The sequence below is a fragment of the Metarhizium acridum genome, assembly GCF_019434415.1.
Source record: "Metarhizium acridum strain ARSEF 324 chromosome Unknown scaffold_272, whole genome shotgun sequence".
Taxonomy (NCBI): Eukaryota; Fungi; Ascomycota; class Sordariomycetes; order Hypocreales; family Clavicipitaceae; genus Metarhizium; species Metarhizium acridum.
This window is the reverse complement of record NW_027094024.1, coordinates 701,058-721,344: the sequence shown is the minus strand read 5'-3', so window position 1 is coordinate 721,344 and position 20,287 is coordinate 701,058. Positions and strand designations below refer to the sequence as shown.

At 44.6% G+C, this 20,287-nt stretch overlaps 5 protein-coding genes across 5 annotated transcripts; 1 reads left to right on the top strand and 4 right to left on the bottom strand.

Annotated features, from left to right (window-relative positions):
* Nucleotides 1-5,249: 5,249 nt before the first annotated feature.
* On the bottom strand, nt 5,250-5,531 carry J3458_012961 (uncharacterized protein; the record flags this gene model as incomplete). Its single annotated transcript, XM_007810319.2, has 1 exon — nt 5,250-5,531. One exon carries the CDS (start codon nt 5,529-5,531, stop codon nt 5,250-5,252), a length of 282 nt encoding a protein of 93 aa, XP_007808510.2.
* Nucleotides 5,532-6,990: 1,459 nt separating this feature from the next.
* On the top strand, nt 6,991-7,447 carry J3458_012960 (uncharacterized protein; the record flags this gene model as incomplete). Its single annotated transcript, XM_066120220.1, has 3 exons — nt 6,991-7,042; nt 7,104-7,228; nt 7,283-7,447. 3 exons carry the CDS (start codon nt 6,991-6,993, stop codon nt 7,445-7,447), a joined length of 342 nt encoding a protein of 113 aa, XP_065974857.1.
* A 3,588-nt stretch (nt 7,448-11,035) lies between these two features.
* Nucleotides 11,036-14,871, bottom strand: J3458_012959 (uncharacterized protein; the record flags this gene model as incomplete). Its single annotated transcript, XM_066120219.1, has 2 exons — nt 11,036-11,500; nt 11,599-14,871. 2 exons carry the CDS (start codon nt 14,869-14,871, stop codon nt 11,321-11,323), a joined length of 3,453 nt encoding a protein of 1,150 aa, XP_065974856.1. The 3' UTR covers nt 11,036-11,320.
* A 345-nt stretch (nt 14,872-15,216) lies between these two features.
* Nucleotides 15,217-16,026, bottom strand: J3458_012958 (uncharacterized protein; the record flags this gene model as incomplete). Its single annotated transcript, XM_066120218.1, has 1 exon — nt 15,217-16,026. One exon carries the CDS (start codon nt 16,024-16,026, stop codon nt 15,217-15,219), a length of 810 nt encoding a protein of 269 aa, XP_065974855.1.
* A 1,639-nt stretch (nt 16,027-17,665) lies between these two features.
* On the bottom strand, nt 17,666-19,701 carry J3458_012957 (uncharacterized protein). The gene is made up of 3 exons (XM_007810323.2): nt 19,474-19,701; nt 18,246-19,406; nt 17,666-18,176 (listed from the first exon to the last, which is right to left on the bottom strand). The coding sequence occupies exons 1-3, from the start codon at nt 19,619-19,621 to the stop codon at nt 18,013-18,015; spliced, it is 1,473 nt and encodes a 490-aa protein (XP_007808514.2). The 5' UTR covers nt 19,622-19,701; the 3' UTR covers nt 17,666-18,012.
* Between the last annotated feature and the right edge of the window lie 586 nt (nt 19,702-20,287).

The window sequence follows — 20,287 nt, the reverse complement described above, 5'->3', positions numbered from 1 at the left end:
TAGGTTTGTTTCTTAGGAAGTAAGTTAGGTTGAATGCTATAGAGTAGCTTTTAAGTAATATTACAATAAGGCCGTTAAGAGTATAACTCTTAATAGTAAAACTATTACTTAGATTAATTAATAGAGAACTAGACTATCTACTATAGCGGAATACCCCCTTCTTAAGTACTTGTCTATCTCTCTATTATAGACTTATAATTACCCTAATCATTTGTCTATCTATTAATCCCTAACTTATAGCGATCGATAAGTAATCCAACGATTACTTGGCTTATAGTGATCGATAGGTAATCTATTAATCACTTCATGATCACGTGACCTAGCACGTGACGTCTTGGTTCTCCCCTGTTATGGCTTTGCCTTCCCTGGTGCGGCCCAGTCCTTCCCGCGTTTGGTGACGTTCGTAACACTATTATCGTAAGTGTCTGTACCTAAACGAGCCTCTTAGAGATCTAATATAAAAGCCTAACGCTAAAATTAAAGCTTAAATTTAATAGAAGCTATTAGACCCGTCCGTTAAGGTAAAAGTTAATTGAGCTTATTAACGGGCTTTTAATTAAATTAATTAAAAGTAGTAGAAAAACCTAAAAATAAAAGGCATCACGTTTTTAAGCTAACTTTAATAATAATAATAAGGTGTTCTTTAAAATAAAGGCCCTTATTAATAAGGTCTTCTATAAGATAAAGGCCTTTTACGAGCGCTAGGGTAATTTAGGCCTTAATAGCACTAAATTAGAGAAGTTAATAAATGCTTTTTACGAGCACTAATTAGAGAAGCTTATAAACGCTTTCTACGAGCATTAAAAGCCTAGAAAATTAATGAATATTAAAGCCTATAATAGTCTAGATATTAGAGGGCTTAAAAGGTTAAAAAATAAGGGTAGCTTAAAGGGCCTAAAAACGTAGAAAACGCTAAAAACGCTAAAAACGCTTAAATTAATGAAAAAGGCTACAACTAATAAAAGCATAGGTTAAATCACGTGAAGCAAGTAACCGCGTTATTTATCTAGTTAATCTATAAGAATATCTACCCTTTAAGGGACTCTTTTATTCTAGATTCTAGATTAGATATATATATTTATAATAACCTTAATTAATTTACCGACTATTAAGTTCTTTAATAGCCTAAAGAAGCCTTTATAGGCGATACAAAGCTTTAAATTAAAGGCTATAAAAAGGTCTCTCTACAAATACAAATAAGGCTCTTCTAGCTAAAGTAAGTAGCCTTTATTTTAACCTTTTATATAAATGTAGCCTTACTAAATAGCTTTCTAGAAAAGGGCTATAATTAAAACCTAGCTATAAAAGCTATATTAAAGGATAATAAGGTTATCTTCTATATAAGGCGTTACTTTAAGTAGCCTATTATTAAATTTAATAAAATTTATTAAATTAGAAGCTTTTAATCTAATTTAACGCTACCTTAACCCTAAAAAACAGCCTCTACTAGTCTCTAGCACTAATAGCTAGGCTACTTAAACGTAAATAGCCTTAAATATTTAGTTTAATAGACTACTAGGTTAAAGATTTAAGGCCCTATATAAATTAACTGCGAAGCCTATTTTAAGGCTAAGGCTAAAAGGGTTATCTCTAATAAAAGCCCTTAAATAATAAGCCTAAGACTCTTTTAAAGGATTTATATTAATATCTTTTAATTTAAGCCTAACTATAATAATAAGTTAGCGGCTCTAATAGTTAAAGACGAATTCTTAGGCCTTTTAACGGTTTATAAACTTAAAAATACCACTTAAGATACCCTATTATTAACCCTTTAATTATTTAAGGCTTGAATTTAAAGGTAGTATTAACTAGGCATTTATTAAATCTATTAGAATAACGATAAAAGCCTTTAAACGGCCTATAAGGCCTAGGTTAACTATAAAGGTATTATTAACGAGCCTATATTACCGTATACACCCGCTTAAAACGGCCTTACTAAAAGGTTTAGGGGTGTTCTAGGGTTAAAAGCTTGTATAATGCAGCTAGCAGCTAACCTTCCTACCGAATTATAGCCTAAGATCTAGAAAGCTATTACCTACCTTTATAATCTATTACTATAATAAGGTATAGACTGGAAGACGCTCTTCTAATAGCTTTAATAGTAGCTCCAATTAAATAATCGTAATATAGGTTATTTAAACAGGCCTAATATCATATATTTAGTCGCGTATAGCTGTAAGGCCTATCTAATAACTTAGGAAGCCCTTTAAAGCATTTAAAAACGGGCTCTTAAGATAATAGCCCACGCAAAAATCGGCTACCTTATTAAATATAACTCTACTAATATCTTTTATATATAGATTCCATTAAAATTAAAAGTTAAACGGGTTAAAGATGTAACCTTTAATAAAAAAACCTTCTATTAAGGCTAAATTCATTAAATGCAATTAAAGAAGCTATAATAGCTCGAATTTCCAACCTATATTAAGTCTAATAATAATAGTAATACTAATAAGGCACGGTTCGTTATTAAAGTTAACACTTAAGGCCTTTAAGCTAGTTAAAAAGAAAGTTAATTATCCGAATCCGACATTTTTAAAGACCTTAAATCTAATATAAGCGGCCCTCATTAAAACGTTTTAACGCTAGCTTTATTAGAGCCTTTTAATTAATTTAAAGGGCCTTAACAATTATAATAGATTTTTAATAGGGCTCTTAGTAGCTTTTATAGTAGCTTTTTAATCGAATAGCTTAAAAGGCTATATAGAAGAAACCTACCGCCTAAACCTTAATATTAGAAAGAGCTATAAAAGCACCCTTATAAGCTTAAATTTAAAAAGGCTACTTAAGCTAAATATAATACCTTAAATAGCTAAGGGACCTTTTAACTCGTTTAACCTAATTAAATAAAACGGCTATATTACCCGTTACTATTAACTTAAGTATTGAAATATAAATATAATAAATACGGATTTATTAATAAATTTAAGGCTCGTTTATACGTATAAGGTAACCTTTAACCACCTAATAATAAGAAGATTTACGCCGTAACCTTAGCTAAAAGGTTATTTTAAACCCTAATAGCTATTATAGCTAAATTTAACCTTAAAGCTAGGTAGCTTAACGCGGTAAATACCTTTATAAACAGCCTAATTAATAAAGAAGTTTACGTTAAATTTCCTAAAGGCTTTAAAAGGCCTAGTTAAATAATAAGGCTACTACGAGCTTTATATAAGCTATAAAGGTTAGCCTTATTATAGTAATAGTCTCTTAGTAAGACCTTTAAGCTACTAGGTTTAACACCTTATTTAAAAGACCCTTATATCTTTAATAGCCTAATATTAACGGTCTTTTTCTACGTTAATAATATCGTTTTTTTATATTATTAGGTAGCTTTTAAAGCTACTAATCAGATAATTTAAAAGCTTAAATTAACCTATAATATAAAGGACCTTAGTAAGCTATAATGGTTTCTAGGTATTTAGGTCCTTTAAAATAGGGCTAGTTATAAGCTTTAGCTATGTTAAAATTTCTATATTAAAAAATTAGCTACGAAATTTAATATCCCTAAGAGAGATAACTTTAAAGGAAGTCTAATACCTAAAAATCAATTAAAACCTAATCTAGGTATCGTAACTGCTAATTAAATTCATTAATATTAATAGATAATCGGTTCTATTAATTATATCGCGATTATTAGAAGACCTAATATAGCTAAACTAATAGCTAAGCTAGTTAAATTCCTCTTTAATCCGTTAAAAATCTACTAATAGGTCGCTAATTAAGTTATTAAGTACCTATATTTAACGCGATACCTAGCAATTAAATTTAATAAAGGTTCTAATAACCTAGAGCTTTAAATAGCTTTTAATACCGCCTTTATAAACGACTAATAGACCTAAAAGTCGTTATAAGGCTTAATAATTTAACTATTTAATAAACCTATTAGTTGGACGGCTAGTAAGTAAGATACAATTATAATATCGTTTATTAAAGCCGAATTATTAGCTTTTACATATATAATTAAAGAGACTATCGCAATATTTAAGCTTTTCTAATAGTTAAATCTTTAGCTAGATTATTTAAAGCCTATAATATAATGTGATAATTTATAAATAATTTGGCTTATTAATAGTAATCTTTTAAGGCTTAAGACTACCCTTTATTATATTAATATTTATAATAGCTAGATTTAATAAGCTTATTAATAAGGGACCTTTAATATTAATTTCGTTTAAAGCGCTAATAATCTAGCTAATAGATTAATAAAGATCCTAATAGGGTAATAATTTAACCGCTTCGTTAAGTAATTAAAGCTCGTTAATATTATTAGTATTATTAAAAGGGCTTAAATTAACTAATCTAGCTTACTTTAATAGCTATTAATAGCTTTAATAGCTAGCTATTAACCTAATTTACGGGGGTGTATTAACGCTAAAGGCCCCTTTTAATAGAAGATAGCTACTATTTATTAGGGACCCAAATAAGCTTTAAAACGCCTTAAATAGCTGCTTTTTAATTGTACGAAAAGCCTTAAAAGAAGGCTCACGCTACCACCGTATTAAAGCTGAACCTTTAATAGCTGGATACCGTAGAACCCCTCAAATTGATTACTTTCTAGGTGACCTGTTAGTCGACCTTAATATCTATAAATAAGGGCCTGTTATCCGTACCCAGATAGCTTCAATCAAGGACAATTCCACTATTTAATCTGCTTCCATAGCTGTCAACGTGATATCCTCGGATTTGATTCCGAACAGCGAGCGCCATTGCTATTCCCGTCATGCCTCAGTTTCGGGTCTGTCCTGCCATACGACGCCCCGCAGGAATTTAATTAATTTTTGAAACTACAAGAGGGCATTGGGATCATGCCCCCATCGTCCTGTACGAATCATACGGTCCCACCGCGATTTGGTAGGATCCTTGCAGCGCCAGAGGCTGCCTTGACAGACGATTATTGCTGTCTAATATGCTCCCTAGTCTTGGACAAATTCAAGAAGCTTGCTCATGTAATCGGTCGCAGTCTTATCCGGAAGGGTCCTCCCATACGACGCGTAATCGAATTGAGACGAGTACACGGGTGATGGATTATCAAGATGGTTCTAGTCCCGGATTGCATAGATCCTGCAGACCGGAGTCCCTGCATCAACTTGAGGGCCCGAGAGTCAAATTCTCTGCCCAAGGCCTTTACCGTATGCGAAAGAACTCTTGGTTTTGTTGGTAACAGTGGTCGCTATCTTTAACCGCATCTGTCGACGTTCACAAGCTTATAGTGGAATCTCCAACTACCGCGGCCGAGAGATGGCCACTCACAGATCATCCGGAACATAGACAGACCGGTGAAAATAAAAAATCGTCCTTTCTCTAGCCCATTCACATACCGCATCCAAGTCGCGACAGGTGTGCGCAACCCGCGCGACTTCCTTGGACTGCTGCTCCTTCTCGGTCCACTGCCACGGTAGTGGATTGATGTCTACCATGCACATGAGACTTTGCCTTGGGGCATCGTAACAATGCTCCAGATGCTCAATGCCCATGAGCTCATGATCCAGAGCAAACTCTTCTGTTGTGTATAGTCTCTTGCGGAGCATGTTCTATAGAGCATCAGCTGAGCTAGCCACTAAAACGCGCGCTTCGAATAAACGGTTCTAGCCTCACCAGACAATGCAGCTGATGGAAAACGTTCAGCTCCACAAGGTAATGCCCGTTGTCTCCGGGAATTGGTACCGTCTTGTTGACTAACTGGGCAGCTGATGCTCTCGGTATACGACTGACCCCGACTTGTCAAGCATGATCCATTAGCTCGAGATGTTTTTTGAGTCGCATCCAGAAAGACTTTGCCTTACATCCATAGAGATCATCCCAGAGGGCATCTCGCTCAAGAGTCGGAGGGTCTTGGAAGGCGGTCCGTTCTCCATCGAAACCGCTTGTGAAGACGATGTTTTTATAATTAAGGACGCTTTTTACTAGAGCTACATATTGTTATTAAACAACCACATTTAAAGAAAGAATAAATGTCTTACAATACACCCTCGTCCGCGAATGCGGGTGTAATATGACTCATACGATAGGCCAGAGCCACGTATAATATGGACATGGCTGTAGCAAAAGAAAGCAACAGATAAAACAACCGCCGAATAAGTGTATCAGATAGGATTGATCTAGGTCCGTCTCTCTTGCGGAGCCCGTCATGTAAGAACGTTTCATTCATATCCCAGAGATGATTCCCTTCTTTCGGGGACGATGGGGGATAAGGCATGGTGTTGATGCGGGATAACAGGATCAGAGCACCGGCCGAGAGCAAACGAATCATGAAATGAACGCATGGTGCGAGCTGGCGCGATATATACTAGCCTGGGGCCAAGTGAGGCTACCTGCATCCGCAGGAGGGGGGGCGTTGGAGCTTTGGCTCTTTTGCGCAAGTGTAGTCAATTCAATGTTGCGAGCAGCGAGATGCGTTATCAAGCACTGTCAGCTTATAATAGGCAATGTCATGCATGGCCGCCTTTATCGAGATGTGACTCATTCTGTAGCACGAGTTTTATAAATCTAATCCTTCAAGGTGACAAACATATGTCTTGACGGCAATTACTTATCCGCCGACCCGGTTCATATCCCAGAGCATCTACTAGCGGTGACAAGATATGGATAGTAGCTACGCTAAACTTTCATCTCCCGCGGATGCGGACAGTTTGTCTGCATCAAAAACCCTCCTCAGCCAGGAGAAATGGAATGAAGAGACACTTGAAGACGTGGAGACTTATGCTCAACTTCGGAACAGGTCCAGAACTTCTGGAAACAAGGACCAGTTCTCGCACTCTTCAAGGGCATTGCGCTATTGTTGGCAACCGCTGTCGGATTCACAGCTGGTATCAGTGTGTGCCACTCGAAGAATGCAAATTGTCTTGATACAGCATGGGGTATTTGAAATGCCTTTCCAGATCTGTTACTTTCCGTCGCTGACTGAAGAGCGTAGACAAAGTTCGCCAAGCCGTCAAGTTCAAGACGCTTCAGTTCAATCCTCGTTTTCACGGCCCCAAGTCACCATACATGGGCGAGCCCAACTTGGAGCTCGATAAGTTGTGGTACGATTTAGCTAAACGTAAGTGCCACAACATACCTGACTTCTGCCCTTGGCGCTACTAATTCGATGGGAAAAACAGTTCGCAATTACGACGTCGACTACGACACTCTCGCCAGCATCAACAGGACGCAAGCAGCTGTAGAGTACCCAGGCACTGGAGAGTACCAGGTTGGCCTTGAAGTTTTCCACCAGCTACACTGTCTTGTAAGGCCTCCGGAGACACCCATGATCAATTTCCAGTATTGCTTACTAGCCTAGAACTACCTCAGGATGTACTCTTATAAGAACTGTCATAGCGCCATCGATTTCGACATGATTGCCGAGCCCGAGGAAGAGCGAAAAAAGCATAAGGACCACTGTGTGGAGGTTCTCCGACAAAGGCTAATGTGCAACCCAGATTTGAACATTTATTCGCATCATTAGACCAAGACGTCAAATATGCCCATGGGAAATCTTTACAACCGACACAGATGTGTTGACTGGGAGCATTTTCACGCTTGGGCAAACAGCCACGTGGTTCAATACGCTCCGCCTTCAAAGAGCAGTGCTAAGGAGCTACTTGACTAGATGCCACAAGGCGTAGAGTCAGATTCGAACGCAGGCCTGAAAAGAATAGTCATTCAAATGAGTTACAGTTATAATAGGCATGCAGATATTAATGTATAACGTTAAATTTGAAGCCTCACTACCAGCGCTGTTGGCGTTTGAGCGAGATCTAGTCTAATGTGGCGCATCATCACTCAGGACCGACCATTAAAGCCGAAAGACTTACCCCATTAGAGTTCGCACCACTCGCCTTCCCAACATGACATTGAATTCTGTAAGCTTTTGCCATTCCTGTTCGTAGTTGCGTGACATTGCACAAACCTTCGAGGCTAGCGAGGCGCCGTCAGCAGAGTATGCAAGGTAATGGTGCTGCTTACCTGGCGGAATTACCGTGCAGATGGCTGCCGCAGTCGCATATTACTGAACATTTCAGAATGATTACATGGCATGAGCGTACGAGAAGCCAATGGCCATGTGCGGAGGCTGCCTTGGCTGTCGCTGAGTACTGTCACCATCTCGATGCGAAATGGTATGTGTCGATGGTGACGATATTTATAAACCGTACAAACTACGCTGACCTAGAAATCTGCGGCTATATTGATGATTTTTCCGTAGCAACGTATAGACTCTGCAAACTCTATTCTCTGTGCATTTTAAGACAGAAATACCCCCGACACCATGAAAGGCTTCAATCTCTTCGCTTCAGCTTTGGCCATCTGGGGCTGCAATGGGTCGCCCAATCCAGAAGCTAGCGCTGAAATCGAGGTTAAGACATTTCTCCCGTTTGGCCACGCCCATATAAGCTAATAATCTGCTGCAGAAAGGCAATTCGGTCGACACTTATGCCCTTCGTAGTGGTTGGGGCTACATCAAGAATCGAGAGTAAATATTGTTAGTGCGCATGAGGATGATGGGCGTCGCTTCTCTTCTGTGAGCTGGATAGATATGCAACAACGCCAAGGACATGGAAAGGTGGTTGTTACGGCTGCAGATATAGTACTTAGTTTCTCGCTTCCTTCAGGACAGCGGCGAGGGCCGATTCAGTCGTTCATTATAGTCATATATGGTGAATATATTCTTCTGTGCCTTCAGTCATCTTGACAAAGCTCAAGTGGCATCACATGGGGAAACAATTTTAAATGAATATGAAAGACTCGATACATGTAGCTCATTTGAGATACCCTAGTAGCCCCAGGCGCGGTTCGGTCAAGTCCGGTCATTACATTAATTAATATGTGAGCGCCTTTCGGTGCACACGAATTGAATCTGCTATTGACATCCAATGTTGCCTGGCCATGCCCGCTTGCTCACTGTGCCTGCTTACTCGCATGACCTGCTCGCTTGCATGCGGTGTCAACGTTGGTTGCCCGAGTCTACAGCCAACAACAGTTCTTGCGTTTCATTCAGCATATCCCAGGTCCATAGAGAATCCAGACAACATGGCTGACAACGCTTTGATCCTGCTTGTGCTGCGTGTATCTTCACCACGCCACAATAAGGGTGCTTGTCATATCTGGGCGTGCAGGGGGGGAGGTTCGTGACAGCTGGCTCACAACGCCTCGCCTTTGCCAGCCTGCCTAGTCCATCAGAGAATCATTTCGAGGAACTACGCCGACTCTTTTGCATTCCAGATAGAAGACTGCCTTACAAATTAAGACCAGACCATACCAATTCGTCGAGCTCACTTTCCCCAGAGACAGAAACATGGCAACAGGCATGCCTGCGCCTCCGACAAGACCATCCAGAAAGTCGCAGCTCAGACTTCCCTATTCCATGTCATCAGCTGCATCAACCTTTTCATGGACTTTTGTCTTATCTACCATGATTCTCATTCTTATAACCGGTACCTATATGTCCCTATCTCTCGGTGTGTCTCTGTCGCAGACGCTGGAGTGCGGGAACTCTCCAGATGAGGCGAGGGACAAAGGATGTCGTTTTGGCATTATAAGCTTTTCCTAGCTATCACCATTATGCTTCGATCAAGAACTCACACGAGAGTTTAAGGCTTTTCAATCGTGGAAATGGTACAACGACCCAGCTGGATTACACCAGGTCCACAAAGACGAGGTGATAAAGGGTGAGCACCCGAGTCTATTTGTGTCTTACGAGTACCACCATACGCATTGTGTCTTTATGCGGAAGAAACTCCATCGGGCTGTGGCTTTAGGTCAGCGGATCGATGGCTATATAGGCAATTACAATCACACAGCACACTGCGGAGTCATGTTGATGCAGCATGCCAATAACCCTGGGAGTCTTGACACTAAGATATGGCGAAAGTTTCCTACCTGCAGCCGACACAACATTAAGATTTAGGTTGCGAAAAATAACAAAGCGGGTTACTGGAGGACTATATTTTCTTGCCTGATAGGATTTTACAGCATCGCACATTTAGGAAGGACGCGATCGAGACGCTTGGAAGAAGAGAGGCTTTGGAAGAGCTAGATATACAAGTGTTAGAAACGGGCAACCAAAAGCTGTCAGCAAATTTGACTTAGCGGCATGGAAAAGGGCGAAAACACTCGGCGAAACATCCACGAGAGGAAGCTTATTTCTTTTATGCGATAGGCAGCCTTTCCTGAAGAATGCCCTCCTTCTTCAGGAATATTGGAAAGGAAAGATCAAATACTATCCGCTTGACTCCGCCCTTTTCAGTTCAGCTAGTTCGACAGGCCGAGTACGGTTCGCTCGAGTCGAAGAGTTATTTCATTCCGAATAACAATGACAGTGAGTAGTTTACCGAAGTAGTCAAAAAAGCGACTTGATAGATGCTAATTTTCACAAACTAAACTCGCATGTCTAAAGTCATATTGCGTCTCTCTGGATGACTATAATACTTTAGGATTTAGATACAAGACCTACAAATATGTCATCCACGATAAGTCCCTCAAATCTGATCGTGACCAAAATATCCAGTGAAGAGATGCCATTGACGAGCAAATGTGGCGGGACTTGCGCGAGACATTGATCTTAACCTGCGACCTGACGTGCCTCTGGTAGACACCTCGTTCACCTCAGCACAGTCAACAAGGACGGCAGTTTACGCAAGACAGGGTTCAGGTCGACCAATATGAAGCTGTATAGAACAGCATGGCAGCAAAGTTTCACACGGTTACACGAGGGCTAGGATCACGAGACCTAGGGCATAAGGCTCTCACTAACTTCTTGTATAAAGAAAGCTCTCTAGTCACTTAAGCCTTGAGGACAATTAAGGAGCTTTAATGCCGAAGACTAGTATCAGAGGAAGTGAGTTATTCCTCCAAGCCCTCACTAAGCCCTTGTCACTGGAAGTGGATTTAGATCTGGTATAAGATGAGTTCATGCTGTTTGTCCCTCAGTAGGAGTGAAGGTAAAGGAATAAGACAGCCCGTCACACTCAGTCTATGATCTAGATGTTTCCTTGGTTAGACTCTTGCTCGCAACATTTGTATAATGAATTCTCCAACCTTGAAGCGTAGCATAATGCTCAGTTGAGGCAATATCTAGGGAGCTAGCATAATGACGTGAATACTGCATCATGTTCAGAGCCGTCCTACTATTAATACATGTTGAAACGACTCAGAAACATTCTTGTAAAGGACCAAATCCAGTTTAGTAATAGTTTCCATGCAAACTCAAAGAATAAGTGATTAAACCCGCCAGAGATTATTCTTCTCGCGTCTCCTCATTTCCGTTCTCCTCGACCGCCTCCTGTAGCTGCTCCAGCTCCCCCATGACCTCAACCTCCCCACGGTCTTTGCTGATATGAAGCTATTCTGACAACTCTGAATCACTTTCTGAGGCCATTTCTGAGTCATCGTCAGATTCGAACCTCTCCTCCGAGGAAGTAAACTCGTGGTACGGGTGGATATGATTCTGGGATCTGTAACATTTGAAGCACAGAAAATATGCATCGCAGTCATCGCAGGCATAGCTGGTACCCACGATCCTCTGTAAGTCGATTATTCGCATCAGAAATCTGAAATAAGCATAGCAAAAGTACAGGATAGAGTGCTCTCCGTCGCACGACGTCTTGGCACAACACTTACCATCAAGCATGCGTCGCAGCATGAAAAAGGCCACTGATAAGCCTTTTTTTCTTGTTCGCAGAATCTCCATTGCCAGAACCCTCTCTGGCATGCGTCCAGCGTCGCCAGCTCGTCTTTACTGGGGGTCACGAGCTCGACAATCTCCGGGACATGACCGTAATACCGAGCAATGTCGTATGCAGTCCACTTGCGATCGACGCCCTCGCCTTCCACCAGCCGACTGGCGCCGCCGTCGAGCAACACTTGGATAATGTCGACGCGATCCGACGTTTGTGTGCCCCAGAGTCCGCAAACGCGTACCGCCCACATGAGCGGGCTCCAGTTGTCTATGTCATTCTGCGTAACCAGCTCTTTGCGCTGTGAAATGACGTACTTGACGAGGTTCAACCGTCCGCTGACGACCGCAAAATGGAGCGGGCTTCGGTTCATGCGGTCACAGACATGCAGTTCTGCACCAGCATCGAGGAGCGTCTCGACATATTCTATTGTCCGGTACAGCGCAGAATGTATCGGCATCCTCCCGATCTTATCAACTGAATGGACGTTCGCGCCTCGTTCTAATAGTGTCTTTACCACATCCAGATCGGCCCTGAGACAAGCAACACTCAGGGGGCCGCCCCAAGTGCTGCTGCTCATTTGAACCAAGCTACTTTCGTGGTCAAGAAGATATCTTATGATGTTGGCGTTTTCCACCGTGTCTTTGGCCGAGTAGGTGTTGCGTTGCAGGGCAGCTTGAAGCGGTGTGCCTAGGATGCCGTCATTGTTGCAATTCAGTTCTGCACCGTGAGTAATGAGGAGCTTTATGGTTTCTAAATCGCTACTTTGGCATGCTTTATGAATCACCGAGCCGTAATATCCGATGGTGGCGTTGACGGCAGCCCCGGCTTCCACGAGATATCGTATGACTGCCTTGTTGTTGCCCCCTATGGCCATCGATAGGGGTGTTTTTCCGTCGCACACGATATTCAAATATGCGCCGCGGTCCACCAGAAGTTTTAAGACGGGTACCTCCACTCTTGAGGTTATGTAATGAAGAGGTGCTCGGTCGTGCATGTCTCGCTCGTTGACATCGACCTTATAGATGAGCAGCATTTTGAGGATGTCGGTCAAGTTCCACCGCACACAAGTGTGAAGCAGAGGGCTGTTTAATTCTTCAGCCTTATAGCGTAGAGGGTCCGCACCACAATCAAGAAGTAGTGCAACCATGCTTGCTTTTCCGAGAGCTTCCGATAGTTCGAAGCGCACCTCTGCTTTGTGCTTCAGGAGTAATCTTACCGACTCCGCTTTATCGTTTCTGCAACTTAATGATAATGCGGTTTGGCCATTATTCTCGGCATTTATGTCAGCCCCCTCATTAATGAGTATATCCAGAATCTTCGGGTTGTCGAAAGCACCATGTATGGGTTTCCAGCCCCCAACGCTACCGGTGTCGTTCGGCTTCGCCCCCCCTTTGAGAAGAATCCTGACAAGTTCCTCATGGCCGTGAAACGCAGCATAGAACAGAGGCGTCACCCTTTCAGAGCTGAATTCATCCAAGCGCGGCCTCTTCTCCAGTAGAAGTGAGACAGTCTTGAAAGCGGAGCGCGTGCATGCTGCCCAAAGTGCCTCGCTAATTCCTTGTTGGTACGTTTCCCTGCTACAAACCCCGAAGCCGACTTTTTCTATGAACTTGATGCTGCTGATTGCCGCATCTCCTCCTAAAACCGCAGCGCAAAGAGAGTCGGAAAAGTTTTCTGACGTCAAACCACCCGAAGCTGAGATTATATCTTCCGTAAGAGAGACATCTCCTAAACTATATGCCTTTCTTATGCTGTTAGAAGATATGGGCTGTTTCAAGCTCTCTACAGCCTTGAGAAGATGTGAAACGATTTCCCGGCAACATTGTGTCTCTTTTGCCGAGGCCGCAGAGCCGATCCAAGCCACAAGCCGCGGCACATCGTACCATTCTTTGGCAGCAGAGGTTTGCATAAGCACTTGTACAACTTTGTGGTGTCCTTGAGCCAAAGCAATCTCTCCGGCAGAAGCAAATTCTTTCGGCCATTCTTGCTTTTGTTCTGGAGTATTGGAGATGGACGACGCTAGCAAGGCTTCCGCAAGAAACTCGACAGCCTCTGTACTAGCTCCCGATTTACACAGTAGTCTTAGAGCCGAGGCGCTCTCCTCATTATCAATTCCTACATCCCTTGTAGAGAAGCCAGCAGCGACCAACAGCTTCAAGGCCTGCAGAGAACCTCCAGTGAATAGTTTGCTCTCAGCTACCGTGAGCCGTACAGGGCGCCACTCGTTCTCCTTTTCAACTTCTGGCGGTATGCAAGGAATCAATATGTCGACAATTTCGGCCAGACCATAGTAGGCTGCCCAAGATAGAAGATTTAAAGGGCTTTGGATATTCCCCGCTTGCCTTTGAGCTGCCATGACGACTTCTTTCGAGATCTGAGCGTCTCCAGAGGCGAAGGCCTCGTAAATGACGCTGTCAAATGGCTCGTCTCCTGTGATTTCAAGAGCAAGCAATTTGTGGACCAACTGACTGTGGCCATTTCTAGCAGCCCATTTCAACCCAAGGTACTGGCTTCTTGTCAGAGGCGGATGATCCCCATGTGTCTCAAGAACGGCATTTACCAAGGACTCAACCCCATGTTCCGCGAAGATCGCAAATGGTGACATGGATGATCCCTTGCCTCTTGTGGCCGGGTTCCCAAGACCCCAGTAGGCTTGTGCCCATGAAGCTGCATGAGCCGATTTCGCCAGAAATTTACCTGCAGATGCGAGAGTCTCGGCGTCGGAATCAGAGAGCTTCAGGTGGGGAACCCAATATCTAATCGCGTATGAGAGGAATGTGTCGCGGAACTCGGGAGTCGATGTATTCTCGTCAGCGGGCTGAAATCGCCTGAACTCGGCATCCTGAGTGTTGCAAAGATATTCCAGGCACCAGCTAGCAATCCTCGCGTGTGCGCGGCGTACGTGCTTTCCTTCTCTGCTGGCATCTTTTCCTGTACCACTGAGCTGCGAATCGAGGAAGTCGCGAAATTGGGTGTGGCTAATGCAAACTTCATGCGCGCGTATCTTCGTGATACCGGAGAGAAGTGATGAGGTATGGCATAAGCCTGGCGCGGGTGAGGCAGCGTTCTTGAGCCGCCCCATTTGCTGTCCATAACCGGTTGCTGCTTCCAAATCACGAAGCTTCTGGACTGTGAAATTTCGAAAAGAATACAGTACGAGTTGCAAGGCTGCGATCCACTCCTTGTTTGTTTCAACTGGCGCAGATAGCGGCATACACAAGAGCTCAAATATGCTTTCGGTTGTTGCTGGAGAGTGTTTATCAATGCGTTGTATGAGATCTCCCGGCACGGTTTCCACGGTGTTGTGTCTGAACCATGCGATCAGTAACATGCAAGCAGCCACGTTATGCTTGCGGTCCAAGAGAAGGCGATGTAAGAGTCCTTTCACTCTATACAGGGTTGGAAATTGTGCAATAAGCTCAAGAAATTGCCGTCTGACAACAGAATCTAAAGCGTCATCGCAGTTCGGGCTGGTTTGCCCATCGGGATTGTCTATTTCGGCAGCATTTTCCGTATGGAGGACGACCTCGTTTTCTTGTTCACTTTGACCAAGTTCATTTTAAGTGGTGTCCCGATGGTCATTTGCCTCTTTCAATGAAATGGTTTTAAAGAAAGTGATGTCAGCAATGTCAGGGTCTAGCTCAACCACCTGCTGGTTCACTACAAGTACCTTGATTCCCAGCTTGTCTTTAGATCCCATTGCAAGCAAGCTCAGCCTTGATAAAAGCCATTGATATGATTCAATCCGTGAGTCAAAGTTTGCCAGCACCCATATTACTGAGGGTGGATCGGTTCCAATTGGCGGGAAAAGAAACCTGTGGTAAAGATGTAACAGGTAGTCCAGGGTCCAAACCGGGGTCTTTTCCAGCCAGTCACCATGTAATTGAATATCCAGCAGAAATGTGCAAAGCATTGACTCGACGGAGTCGTATCTGCAGTCCCAATCTCTAAATTCAAAGAACTGGACCAGTTTCTCTGAGTCGACATCTACCGCAATATGGTTAAATAGGGACGTTGCGGTTTGTGATGGGTTTTCCGCATCGGAGAAAAACAAGAAAGGTACAGTCTCAAACTCCCTCATCCAGTTTCGAATTACTATCCGATCTAGGGCCCAGGCTGGAGGAGTCCGATCGTCGTCATCATCTTCAGTAAGACACGCGTTTATAGGCTGCAGGCCTGCTCTCTGAAGAAGCGCTAATCTGGTAGATGTCAAGTAGCGAGGACTTGACTCTGAGCGATGTTCCTCGGCAGCAAGCAAAATTTTGCCTTTGATTTTAACTGCAGTGTTATCTGTGTCTAAAGCAAAGTGAGAAGCCGAATCAAACAACTGAAACAGTCCGATGCCATGATTGCGTCCAGGTACAACCATTGTAGTTTCGTATCGGTCGAAAACCTACGGGATAGCAGAAAGGTTAGTAATGAGCATTTCGGCATGAGGCCCATACTTTTTTTACCCTCTTGTCAAGATCCTCGTGGATTGAGGAGACGTTCACTACGAGTGCCTTGAGATGTGCTTTCGTATCGAGAAATCCCTGATTCACACTTGCCACTATGCTAGCGAGGCTAGACGCCAAAATGGAAGATAAGGAAAACCCTGCCGACGTATCACTCTTGAATAGCCTCTTAAGGCTACCACCTAACTCAAAATTGTTATGGCATCGATGGGGACAGCCCATGAAGACCTGTATCCCATGCGTCAGTTCAAGCCCCTACGCAAGCTCCCAAGTGGTGACGTGATTGATGTGAGCCGCTCTGCATACAAAGACTTGTGTGGATGCAACGATTCCTCGATAGTTCGCTTGACCGATGTGACTGAAAGTTGCAATATTCAAAGCCTGGAATACTTGTTAAAGTCTACCACCAGAGATGCCGGTAGTCAATCTTGCCTCTTTGACAACCGTGCCCCCGATGTCATGGGCAACAAATATGATGCTGGAGTGCTGTTTTAATGACTGGGTTAGTCTTTTTGCATTTTGAAGATTATGGTTAGTCCGGGATACTGGAACCTACATCTTCACAGTCGCTCCTAAGTTTCGATAGACTCTCGAGAAGATGAGTGGCTATTTCTCGAAGTCCGTCCCGGACAAAGATGTTCTTCGTGTCATAGCTAAAAACCGACAATCGTACTCCGCCTATGTTGCCGAGGGCTTCTACCAAGGCCGAGCCGTGATCTGCGACCCATGACCCTTGACCGCTGTTATGAATGCCGCGCACAGCCACAACGCTACTCGATCAGTCCGTTCGCTCCTTGGCCACTGGATTGCGCTGTATCACATACTCGGCTGGGCTATGGAGCTCATGAGAGCCTGGGCGTCTCAGAGTCTTTAGCTCACAAGCAGCCATGACAATTGAAAAATTGCAGAGTCAGGTCAATTTCTGTGGATTGTAGCATCTTTGATTCCTCGGTATTGAGAGAAGTCTTTTGTCATACGGTTAAGCCATAACAAAGGCGCTGGGTGAACAAAGGCGACACAAAGGAGATATCACGAGACCTGAATTGAGGCCTCAGGCCCAACGCTGCCTTAGACATTTATCCCTTACCGACTTATTGTATCCAGTAGAGCTCCTTGAGTAACTAGGCCTTTGGAAAAGCCATGGACCTTTGATATCTTGGAGTACAGATTGAAGTGAACCCACTTTGTTCCGAGCCCAATTACTCTGCCCTTGCCATCCATTTGGAGAGTGTTGACTTGTCAGACCAGCTGAAGTAATAATTTCAAGCTTAGCGCGTCACAGCGCTTTTGTCTCAACACGATAAAGGTTTCCCTTGGTAGTAGGCAGGGTTTGGCAATGACACCATCATCACTCACCCCTTTTCAGACGACCTTCTTCCCCCCTAGCAGGCCGAACGGCCATTCGTTGCCGAAATAGACGGGAACAATGCACCAAATGCAGAAAATAATACTGCATGGCAACTAGTCGTGCAACACCTTGGACCTGAAATTGGTCATCCGCCGCTAACCGCGCTCGGCGGTACTCTCCTAAAGATTGCATCAAGGCACTTCTTACAGACATGAGATGCTTAGATACTCTATTTAGGGATGAGGACAATAGGTGGTGCACACGAAATGCCAAGGCTTGGCTATCGTCACGAGTGTCTTGTGATTTGTCTAAACATGATATATCTATCTGCCCACTTCGTCGCCGTCATCTCTCAGATGGGAATGGAAGGTACAATTTCCAACAGTTGCAAACAAAGTGAACAGCATTAGCAAGCCGAGTCTGACAATCGCTATTGACAGCTCTATGGCATTTCCACGCACATGATACATATTCACGAAGCGCACCACTCTGCCCAACACGGGTCCCTCCACGGCTGCTCTAAACTCGAGGGCAGAGCAAAGAAAACGTCAACCTACAAGCGTGCCCTCGATCTCGGTGTCCGTTGAAGGTACGTGTGCGGGCCGTGATACACAAGGTGGTCAACAGGCGAGGTGTTTAGGAAATCAGGCCCAGCCTCATCCATCAGGTCGGTCATCCCACAAAGACGCATAGCTGTCTCGATTTCGTCGCGCAATACTACAACGGCACAAAGTCAGAAAAAAAAAAACGTCCCTGAATAACGGTTCGGGACGTGCATGGACTTACTTGCGATGGCGTGCTCCACGCCGGCGGTGCCGTAATTGACGGCATACAGAAACGGCCTTCCCACCCCGACGGCCGAGGCCCCCAGGCAAATTGCCTTGACTATGTCGGAACCTCGCCGAAATCCACCATCTATGAGAACCTCCATCGAGCTAAACACCTCGGGACAGTTCCTGTGCAATTCAAGGAGGGTAATGATGGACGGCTGCGCCGTGTCAGCTGCCCTTCCGCCGTGGTTACTGACGACGATCCCCTCACACCCTAGGCTCAAGGCCGTCCGGGCATCTTGCCACCTCTGGATGCCCTTGACAACAATGGGGAGATGGGTATGCTTCCGGATCCAGGGGATATCGTCCCACGTGACGGCCGGGTCGATAAAGGAGCCCGATTGCCGAGCCAAGCCTGCGCCTTTCTGGTCCTTTCCGGGCGAAACCTGCTTCTCGACCGCGTTCTCTGCCTTGACGCGCTCGTCGTCTTCTCTTTTAGACACGACGGGCAGGTCGACCGTGACGAAGATGGCCTTGACCTTGTTGTTGCTGCTGATTTGACGTAGCAACTTTGCCGACTTGGCGCGGTCCTTGTCCACGTAGAGCTGGAAGAAGGCATGCCGGGGCGTCGCTTGGAGGATTTCGTCGTGGGGGTACGACGCCGGCGTGGAGATGCAATGGATGATGCCGGACGGACCGGCGCCTCGCGCAAGGGCCAGTTCTCCTTCTTCCCCGGCCGTGCGGACGGCGCCCGTGGGAGCCACGTAGAAGGGCGCGTCAAGGCGGCATCCGAATAGTCTCGTCTCGGTCGTCACGATTGCGACGTTTTTCATCACCGCTGGCCGGAACCAAATCTTTTTCAGGTTCTCGATGTTCATGTCGCGGGTGATGTTGTCGTTGGACGCGCCGTTGATGTACGCCCATGCTTTGTTGGTGAATGACTGGTGGGCGGCCTTTTCAAAGTCGTACATGTTGATGATGTCTTCCAGGGGAGGCTTTGACGAGGCTGCCTTTGCTTGGGGGACGGGGTTATTTGCCGCCGTCCATGTTTCCGTGACCGTGGCGGTATCGAGTGTGCCTATGTGGTGCTTGGCATCCAGAGATGACTTGATCAGTGAAGGCGCGTGGACTTCACTGTATGGCACCGAGGCATCACGTCCGGAGTATTGATGGATGACTGCGTTCGTGTTAGCCAAGCACCTCGGACGGGGGGTGCTGAGGGTTTGGAATCGTGGCGCGCTCACTTTCAGGGCCGCCGGGATGGGACGGCGCAAAGTCCGTCATGTCATAGACGTTGCCGTCAACCACGATCCACGCGCTGTCGGGGCTGGAGTGTTGTCGTACTTCTGACACTGACACTTTTCTCGTCATTTTGTCCGTCGACCATAGCATGCCGAGTCCTAGACACGGTCAGTGGCTCAAGGTCAGACGGGAACACCAATGGAGCAAGACGCGTTTATAATGCACCAGACCTCCACCGGATTTTATGAATGGCCCAAAGCCGAGACAAGGCCATGGTGGCAGGGCGGCACAGCGGGATTCCCGCCGACCCATCTTTATCGTCCATGATTATGGTGCCACCAGGTTGTCTCATCTCTGGGGCCGAAAACTTGCGGGGTAACCTTGAAACAAGATCCAAGAACCGAGCTCGGGGGCGGAGACTTCCGGATGCCAGTTGGATGTAACGGTTCCTAACCCTAACCCTAAAATGAAACCCTAAATTATAACTATACAAGGTGGCCTTCTTACGTGGTCAGTTGCGGTTCCCTGGCCTAGGTACGGTCAACATATTTGTTACAAGATTTAAGGTGGTATAATGCTTGCACGATTACTTGTCTTTTTTTTAAACGCTTACTATAAGATAGTCGAGGAAACCTACTATGAAAGCAACCCCAAGAGAATTTTAAAAATAGATATAATTCCCTATCCGCATATTAAAAGCTTAAAGATGGTTTATAAATATTGAGAATTTTTTATCACCCTAGTTAGGTCGTGGTTGAATGACTCTCAGGAATCCAATAGTCATCACCCTTCACCGTAGATGCAATATACGTCAAG

What these genes read in the sequence shown, in the direction of transcription:
- J3458_012957 (XM_007810323.2), bottom strand. Translation starts at nt 19,621, where the DNA reads ATGCTATGGTCGACGGACAAAATGACGAGAAAAGTGTCAGTGTCAGAA. An exon ending in CCATCCCGGCGGCCCTGAAA is followed by an intron (nt 19,407 to 19,473) that starts GTGAGCGCGCCA and finishes ACACGAACGCAG; the next exon opens with TCATCCATCAATACTCCGGA. An exon ending in CGTGGAGCACGCCATCGCAA is followed by an intron (nt 18,177 to 18,245) that starts GTAAGTCCATGC and finishes GTGCCGTTGTAG; the next exon opens with TATTGCGCGACGAAATCGAG.